Source organism: Carassius carassius, chromosome 7, assembly GCF_963082965.1.
Source record: "Carassius carassius chromosome 7, fCarCar2.1, whole genome shotgun sequence".
In the NCBI taxonomy this organism is placed as follows: domain Eukaryota; kingdom Metazoa; phylum Chordata; class Actinopteri; order Cypriniformes; family Cyprinidae; genus Carassius; species Carassius carassius.
In genome coordinates, this window is record NC_081761.1 from 15,569,743 (window position 1) to 15,579,729 (window position 9,987).

Consider the following 9,987-nt stretch of genomic DNA (forward strand, 5'->3'; position numbering starts at 1 on the left):
AGAAACCAGCTAAGACCAGCATGACAGTGGCCAAAACTACTTTAAAACCATGTTAAAAGCATGTTTCTAACCTGATTATCAAGTTAATAACATGTTGTTAACATGTTTCTATGATAATCTAGCTAAACCAGTTGATTCAGTAAAGAAAACCAGCTAAGACCACATAAGGCCAGCGTGACAGTGTCCAAAACCACTTTATAACCACTTTAAAGGCATGTTTCTAGTCTGATTAGTGAGTAACTAGCATGTTGTTAGCATGTTGCTATGCTAATCCGGCCAAAACCAGCTAAAACCAGTGGACTCAGTAAAAACCAGCTAAAACCCAGCTAAGACCAGCGTGAGAGTGGTCAAAACCAATTAAAAACCAGCTTGGGAGACTAGCTAAAACAACTGATCAGCTTAGGCTGGTTTTAGCTGTATCCTCAGTAGAGAGTTTTTAAGGTTTGCTATGGTAGTAGACAGCTTAAATACATTATAAGTCTTATTTTGTAAAAGTTTGTACCCCCTCAATGAAAGTCTATGGGATTTAAGGTAGTTTTGGTAGTCTGGTTTACGAAAACCATAAGCCGGATCAGTTAGAAAAGATATATCAACCCGAGTCAGACCAGTCTGAAGGTCTGACCTGAGTTTGGTGGTTCTAGCTTTAAAGCTCTAGGAGGAGATAGTGTTTAAAATTTGGCTCAGAAGAATAATAATAAGATTAATAAATAGTAGATCAGTAAGTTGGCTTTTTCAAGCCAACTTAATAATAATAATAATTATTATTATTATTGTTATGTGTACCTTTAATGCAGAGTGATATCATGCTTTGGATAAAAGTATCTGCCAAATGCATAATTTACTGTAAATATAAAGTTAACATATGTAGAATGACCATGTTGGAGCGTGTAGCCTTCCCCTGGCCACTTAGTTGGACAAAAATGCCCCTTCACAAACAAATATAATCTATTACGTCTGTTGCTAACAAAGTAAATGTGAATATACAGAGTCGTCAATTAAAGGTCCCATTTTTCGTGCTTTTTTGAAGCTTTGATTGTGTTTACAGTGTGCAATATAACATGTGTTCATGTTTCGCGTGTAAAAAAAACAGTATTTTTCACACAATTCACCTATCTGTATACCGCTGTTTTCACTGTCATAAAAACGGGCTGAAGTCTTCCTTGTTCTATGAAGTCCCTCCTTCAGAAATACGGAACGAGTTCTGATTGTGCCAGCGGTTTCTGTGTTGTGATTCGACACCAGCTTAGCGCGTGTTGCCCTCCTGGAAACGCGATTGGACTAGTTTTGGACTAGTTTTGAGAAGCAAGTGGATAGGATTTGTTTTGAAAAACTTGGCAATACTGATCTGAACTAACGTGCTGGAGATGTACTTATAATCACAGGAGCGTTTTTACTGACGAGACTGTGCTCTAATCCCCCCCACCCCCCCACCCCCATCCGGGGGGGGGACTGCTCACGGGGACCTGCGGGAACCTGGGGGTAGGACAGACGAGGCGAGAGAAAAGGAGATGGAAGGAGGAGCGACAGAGTTGAGAAAGGGGAGAGAGGAAAAAAACATAAAAAATTCCGGTTCCCAGACGCACTGCCGCTTGGCCCTCCACCAGCTGGGTGATCTCCTCCGCGGTGCCTGGCGGTGGCACTGGACGGCCCTCGGCGGACGTCACGACGGCGGACGGTGGACGGCGACGGCTCCTCCGGTTTTGGGCAGCCGGCAGGAGTCCCCCGTTCCCTGCTCCTCCCCGTTCCGGCGGATGGCAGCAGGCTCCGGCCACCTGGTGAACGGCGCCTACTCCTCCGCTCCCTCACGGACGGCAGCCGCCCCTCCACATCACGGGCGGCCGGCAGCGAGCTCGCCCGTCCCCGGCAACTCATTCCAGCCCACCGCCTCGAGCGTCCATGGCGGCACACTCCCTCGCCTGCTCGATGGTACCGCGGATTCACCACAGCGGCGAGGGATCTTCAGCAGGCCTGGTCCTCTCTCGTCCGTCACTGTCGTCACTCCAGTTTTAAATCCCTCCATCTCCTCCGTGGGACTCTAGACCGGTGGGTCGAGCAGGTGTCGCTCATTTCCAGTCACTCCACCGGCCTCGCTCCTGTTCCCACGTCTCTCGGCCCTGCCCCACTCGTCACAATCTAGTTAACGAAGCTAAACAGCGTTGTCCTTTGTGTAATAAGTTACAGAAACTGTTAAACGCACCAACTTAAATAATAAAATACACTTACCGGTTGTGGTCCATAAACAACGCCTTCTCCAGACAAAGAGGGAACTGCTCCATCTTTCAAGAATAATCTTTGTGCGAATCCAGCATTAAACTAATTGAGATTGAGGAAGCTGTCCTCAGCAAAATGTGCTGCACATGTGGATTATAATTTTTAGAGTTAAACATAAATTGATACATTGATCTCTAAGTACAGCGTCCGTGGGAAGACCAAACAAAGGTGATTGGACTCCGAGATGAAAATAACAGCGTTTCAACGACATGGCGACAAACACAAACGCAACTCTTCCTATTCTCCGTCGGAGTGCAACAAGACCACGCCCCTTTTTTTGTGTATTCCTGTGGGCGGAGGTTAGTCAAAAAACTGTTTTAGTGAGGTCATTACTGAAGGAACTAGAGTGGTGTAGTCCAAACGGGTCGTTTTTTGTAGGCAAATTCTGTTAGATAAAATATCTCGCTTGGCATTGAACTTTGAGCTTTAGAATTTTAGAGATATTATTTATACTCTAACAACAACATTACACACTAACTAAAGTTTAAAACATGGGATCACGAAGAACGGGACCTTTAAGATGTGGTCATGTTGCGCCGCATTTCATTTTAGGCGTTTTTACAGTGTTGTGCATTTTAACCAATCACACACAATTCTGTTGATTTTAGAAATGCAATGGCAAAACAGAAGCGTTCAGATGAGTCCTCGCTGAAACTCGTCAGTTTTGTTGCGCATGTGCGCGTTCGCTGACTGAATTCCGGACTCTTGTGAACTGAATTCCCTAACTATAAACAGCAAAGCGCAGGTGTATTACAAAGTAAGAGATTCATTTCACAGTTTATACTGCCTCAGTGATTATAACGATAGTTTTTTTTTTTTTGAGAGTGCTTAAACTCGCGATAGATCAATGTTAGTGATAATGTCACTATCTATATTTAATTTATTCGCTGCTTGAATAATCGTGGAAAGGAAACCTTATATAATTATACATTTCTGACGTTATTATTAAATTGTAATAATACAAATTCAGTCCCATTTAAAAAATATATATATTTACCCTAGATGACACCCATCTATGTCTGGTTCTTGCCTAAAAAAAAGTGAAAGTGGGGAATAAAAGACGTGTTTATGATGTTAAATACATTTGGCTGCTTTTAGCCTTACCCTGGAGTTGGTTAACTTTCTGACTATAAAATAGTCTGAAATACTGAGACCACATGATTTCTTGTTCCTTTCACTTTATTAAAAATTCTGTCATCATTTGCTCAATCCCATGTCATTCCAACCATGACTTTGTTTATTCTGTGGAACTAAACTGTGTGTGTGTGTGTGTGTGTGTGTGTTCTGTAGAGTAATTGCAGTGAGAAAATATGTATATATTCCTGATTTCTCTAATAATTTACTCTGCTTAAACCCCATCCCTGCTGGCATAAATTTTTGAGTGCAATGCCCACAACAAATCAACAACCAATAGATAGAAAAGAGTCACCTCCATGCACTATTTTTCTGTTTTGATGATCCACTACATTCATATGTGCATCACAAGAAAAGTTGCTAATTCTTTTTCAATGTGACTTTAAAGAATTAGTTATTTCACCTAAGTCTGAGTTCAGATTTGTGATACTCATAATAATTTATATTAAATTGTTCAAAATTTCTCAAATTTTTCATATGTATATATATATATATATATATGTAAACTAAGACAGATCATTAGATCATATATATTATATTGTGCTATATAAGAATACACTCACCGTCTCATAAAGACCCTTAAAGACCCGTGCTAATGCATAATTTCAGTTTTAATTATGCAGCTATTTTGAATGACAGAAAGTGTGTGTTTTTTGTTTTTGAGATTTTAAAGAACAGTGTGAAAAATAAAGTTTTTAAATAATTTTGATATTCATCTGTGCAGTTTTGCCTTTGGAAACTAAATTATTTATTAATTATTAATTATATAATTATCCATTATTATTTAATTTAATTCTAAATTATTATTTAATGATAATAATAACAGGAATTTGAGATTTACCTTCTTTTTTTTCTTTTTTTGTTTTAATGATTGATACAGAAACTTGACTGAACAGATTAAATGATCGGGTCCTCTAGACACATGATTGAATTTTCCCTGAACCTATCAATACAATTTATTATAGGTTTAATACAGTTGCATTACTATTGCATTAATATTGCATTAATATAGCATACACACACAGTTCACCCTAAAATGTTTTATGTTAAACAGTAGAACAAAATTATTGTTGGGGTATCATTTTGTGTTAAATAATCAAAAGTTTTTTAGAACTATCCCTTTAGGTTTTTCGCCCATAACATTGGCAAGCGATTCTCAAATTCTATATAAATAATTGTTTTGGAGATAAGGAATCATTAAAAAGGTAAATATGATTCTAAAATATTGTGTTCTCAGTCAATATCGTTTAAATATCGCAATTAGTGAAATAACGAATGCAAACACTAGATGGCGCACTTGTGCATTACAGGCCACAAAACAAATCCCGCGAGATATGTCTTTTCTCGCTGTCGCTTTAATTCTCGCGGTATTTCCTCATTTCCTCCTCTTTTACTCCCTGTGTTCGACATGGCAGTCGGCAAGAATAAGAGGCTGACCAAAGGTGGCAAAAAAGGTGCCAAAAAGAAGATGTAAGTCACAAATGAATCTTTCGACTGTGTCGTTACACTGTTATAAACCTTTCTGAAGGATAACTGTTGTTTATAGATGAAGGATGTGATCGATATATTAAAGATTGTATGTAACTGTCCTGCTAGCCTGGCTGGCTCATTTGTGGCCTGTGCTGTGTGTTCTGACAACTTCAGCTCAGTGCTTGTACGGCCCTGTACAGTTTCTTAATGCACTAGTCTCACAAATTTGATAAAGTATTTGTTTTCAGCAAAAAATGAGCTCCGCAAACTGATGTCTCAGTTTGAACATGTCTCCGGGAGCGCTAGCTAGTTTTCAAGGATACTTCACTGACTTGAAACTCAACGAACACATGCTATAACACAATGTTAGATGCTCAAAGTTTTTGTTAGTGCTTTCTCATATTTTAGATAATACAACCAAAGCAAATACAAGCCGTGTTCGTATTTGAATTGTGAAAATGTGGCTTCATTGCACCATAATGTTTCTCTGAAACGTATTTACATGCGTGTTTTCTCCTGCAGTGTGGACCCATTCTCCAAGAAGGATTGGTATGATGTCAAGGCACCAGCCATGTTCAACATCCGCAACCTGGGCAAGACCTTGGTCACCAGGACTCAGGGAACCAGTAAGTGCTTTCTATGTTTGCGGTTGTCTGTGTTTCCACACAGAATTAACATGAAATGTTAACCCTGCTGGGAAAGGGCAGATCTTGCTGTACAATAAGAGCCATGTGTCCCAATTGTTTGATGCTAATCAGTGGCGTATTGCAGAGGGAATACATGATGACAGTAGTTTTGGCCCCAGATGAAAAACTGTGATTACTGTTGTGAGATCACCTGACATTCCCATAGAATCCATGATCATCATAACATTACAAACTGCAGTAAATCTGACAATGTGTCTTTGTAATCTAGGAATTGCCTCTGATGGTCTGAAGGGACGTGTGTTTGAGGTCAGTCTGGCTGATCTGCAGAACGACGAGGTGGCCTTCCGCAAGTTCAAGCTGGTCACAGAAGATGTGCAGGGCAAGAACTGCCTCACCAACTTCCACGGCATGGACCTTACCCGTGACAAGATGTGCTCCATGGTCAAGAAGTGGCAGGTAAATCAAAATTAACATGTGGCCTTTACTCCGTGTAGGGTGCTTGCTATTACAGAAAAGCCTCACTGTTAATTAAAAGTTGTTGTACCCCTTTAAGTGGCATTCACTCTACATTTCTTGTTCTGTTTACCTTCATTCATATGAATGAAATTAAATAAAAAATGAAAATGCAAAGTTCCAAGTTTGGTGAAGATATGTAAGCAGGGGAAGATGGATACATCATGGTGTGACCGCTTAGCTGAATAAAGAGACAAATGTTAAAGCTGCAGGTTTTTAGCATTACATTTCGGATTTTTATGTTAAAAAAAAAAAAAACTCCTCAGTGCATGACATTTCATCATGATCATTGCAGTGTCTGAAGATGCCTGAAGTCTGGTGTGACCGCTTTGGTGTTTTTGTTTGGAATGTGTATTAAGATATTACTGCAAGAGAGTGTGTATTAAGATATTACTGCAAGAGAGTGTGTATTAAGATATTACTGCAAGAGAGTGTGTATTAAGATATTACTGCAAGAGAATGTGTATTAAGATATTACTGCAAGAGAATGTGTATTAAGATATTACTGCAAGAGAGTGTGTATTAAGATATTACTGCAAGAGAATGTGTATTAAGATATTACTGCAAGATTCTTCATTTCACATCTTTAAAAGTTTTCCGATCAGTGAGAGAGTTCTCCCAAAAATATTCTCACATTTATTCACCATGTCACTTAAAAATGTCCATTTCTTTCCATATTTGTCTAATCTGAAAAATATCTACATGATGTTGCAATTTTTGACTTTGAATTTGGCTGTTTGTGCAAGATGTGTATTAACATGCTAATGGACTGTGTTCTTTCCCGTTAGACAATGATTGAGGCCCACGTCGATGTGAAAACTACTGATGGCTATCTTCTCCGTCTATTCTGCGTGGGCTTCACCAAGAAGCGCACCAACCAGATCAGAAAGACTTCCTATGCTCAGCACCAGCAGGTCCGTCAGATCCGCAAGAAGATGATGGAAATCATGACCCGTGAGGTCCAGACCAATGACCTCAAGGAGGTTGTCAACAAACTGTACGTATGAAGTTCTCCCCATTATCCATGCCATTGCACTTTTGAGTCAGGCTCTGCTCCTGGAGTTCCACCTTCCGGAATCGTTCAGAATTACTGGACAGTTATTGGTGGATGTGTTTGAATTAAACTTTGCAGGAAGGTGACCCAGGAATTGGGCTAAGAGTGTGGTTGAAATACTGGGTGTTATTGGCTGTTGTAAAGATTAAGTAGTCAAATTAGTATTTTTAATTGTCATTGTGGCACTTTTTATACATTGACTCATGAATACAGTGTCATTAACATAACTTTTGAGTGTTGAAGTAATGTAGATTTAGCAGTATCGCTTACAACATTTTTTACCTGGGTTTTAACCTGAAAACGTTGGTAATCTTGATCTATAACCGTTATGCAGTTGTGTGTGATAAATGGTCTTTTCTTTTCTGTAGCATTCCTGACAGTGTAGGCAAGGACATTGAAAAGGCCTGCCAGTCCATCTACCCTCTTCATGATGTCTATGTCAGGAAGGTTAAGATGCTGAAAAAGCCCAAGTTTGAGCGTAAGTTGAAATGTTTGATGAGCATGCATGGCTTGGTTTTTTTATTTATGCTCATGATTGAAACTTAAATTAAATGTTTATATAGAAATAACTTTTTTGATTCCCAAGCCATTTAACAAATCCTACAACCAACCATTTGAACTTGCTTATTAGAGAATTTTAATTATTGGAGAGCTAATGTATTTCTGAATTGTTCTTCTACAGTTGGTAAGCTGATGGAGCTGCATGGTGAGGGTGGAACCAGCAGTGCTGCTGCTAAACCTGCAGAGGGTGACACTGGGGCCAAGGTGGAGAGAGCTGATGGATATGAGCCCCCCATCCAGGAGTCTGTCTAAAACTCCCAACACAAACAGCTGGTGTCAATAAACATGTAAATTTGAGTCTTTGTGTACTGTTGTTGTTTTTACATGCATCACATCAAACCTGTTGGAACATCATGCTATGCTTTTATATCTCCCAGTCAGAAAAATCTGTTTACAATCTGTTCTAGCACTTTTAGAAATTAACATTAACTTTCAGGGTTGATTTATTTTTTTTGGTTATTTCGAGGTCTTAGCAATGACTAAAATTTAAGAAGGGAACACAATACGTCCATATGTCCTCTAAATATATAGTCTAGGGAGCACCCAATGAGTTGAATTAGCAATATAAAAAATGCAACTTCTATTACTCTTCAATTTTCACAAAAGAAAAAAGATTAGGGATTGACTAGCTCTGCTCCCAACAAGTAGACTATAAAATTAACCTTTAATGTACTTTTTGATCACACTTTAAAAAAATATATATATTCATGTAGTAAGTTTTGTTTTCCAGTGCAAATGTCTAAACATTCTTAAAGATAATTGATTACATAGTTGTTTATCTTAGTTGTTTTGTTGTGTAATGAAGATTAATTATTAGGAGAACATGCAACATAAAAACAATTGTAAAAACCCTGATTTAAAATGGTATGATTCATATATCATCACTCATTGGTCAAAATTATTCAGATGGTCAAGTTTTTATGAATCATATTTTCCCCCATTTTTACATGCTCCATCTAGCTATGTTTCGCCGGGCCGCGAAGAAATATAGAGCCGAGTATCATCAGCATAGTGAAAGCTAACACCGTGTTTCCTGATGATATCTCCCAAGGGTAACATGTAAAGAGTAACGGCCCTAATACTGAGCCTTGAGGTACTCCATACTGCACTTGTGATCAATATGATACGTCTTCATTCACTGCTACGAATTGATGGCGGTCATATAAGTACGATTTAAACCATGCTAATGCACTTCCATTAATGCCACCAAAGTGTTCAAGTCTATGCAAAAGAATGTTGTGTTCAATAGTGTCGAACGCAGCACTAAGATCCAATAACACTAATAGAGAGATACAACCATTTAGATTTAGACCATTTAGAACCATTTACAACTGAGAATTATATAGAACATGTAACTCATGTGCTCATGCTGCAGATATTAAGTGTTGTCTACATTTAAATGAGCCTCAGGATTCTTTATTAGTAAAGCAATCTGTGTTTACATTTAAAAATCAACACAACTGTTCCTGAAGCCTTGAAGCCCGATCACATGTGCTACAAGCTCTTCACAACACTTTAGTTTGGTAAGTTTCAGGAATTTGTGAAGTGTTTTTCTAGGCATCTTCCTGGAGAAGCATCGCCTGAGAAGAACCAGGGCTCTTCCCTTACACCTGAGGGGATTCTTTGAGTCAAGGCTTCTGTGATCTTTCACAACTGACAGCTGCAATCAGGTTGGATCAAAATTACAGCTGCATCTCTATAAAAACCCGGAGACCCAGTGGTTTGGAGGAGAGCCATTTGAAAAAAGCTGCTGTCCCTCCAAACATCATTCAAGCAGCCTCAGTCTCTACAGTAGACGTGTGTCCAGCACCTTTGTGTCAGCAGGCATAGCCTGTCTCTACAGTGTGCAATCCATGTGGACATCAGTAAAGAGCCCCTGCCTGAAGAACCCAGAACAAAGAAGCTCATCATCACAGTATCTAAATATATACATTTACGAGCATTTTGTTTTGCAGTTGCTTGACTCTTCTGAATGTTTGACTGCATGGCTGTTATAATGTTTTGTGTGGTTTCCTGTGTGTTGACATATTTCCCCACGTTTTCTGGATGTTGAGAGCTAAACCACTGGTACTTCACAACTACAGCTAGGGTCACCCATAGTGGACAGGTCTCAGCTGAGATGCCAGATGAAGACAAACCACTTATCAAGCCTTTTTTTTTTTTATTGGTTGCATGTTCCATATAATTTTATCACATTACAAAGATAAAATAAATGTCAGAACATAGAACAGTTTTAATTGAAATTCTTTATTTTTAGTATTTTATTTTTGTGGTTACAATTTGAAACTTTTCAAATTTTATGTTTGTGCTTTTAAAAACAATCAGTCTTTCCGACCT

General features: G+C 38.8%; 1 protein-coding gene and 1 non-coding gene across 2 annotated transcripts; both read left to right on the plus strand.

Moving 5' to 3' along the window:
• The first annotated feature begins 4,726 nt into the window (after positions 1-4,726).
• Positions 4,727-7,947, plus strand: rps3a (ribosomal protein S3A). Its single transcript, XM_059554013.1, has 6 exons — positions 4,727-4,875; positions 5,398-5,501; positions 5,791-5,978; positions 6,824-7,032; positions 7,458-7,567; positions 7,772-7,947. The coding sequence occupies exons 1-6, from the start codon at positions 4,814-4,816 to the stop codon at positions 7,900-7,902; spliced, it is 804 nt and encodes a 267-aa protein (XP_059409996.1). The 5' UTR covers positions 4,727-4,813; the 3' UTR covers positions 7,903-7,947.
• Positions 5,651-5,720, plus strand: LOC132144357 (small nucleolar RNA SNORD73). The gene has a single exon (XR_009434348.1). It is a non-coding gene; the product is annotated as a small nucleolar RNA SNORD73 (small nucleolar RNA).
• Positions 7,948-9,987: the final 2,040 nt, after the last annotated feature.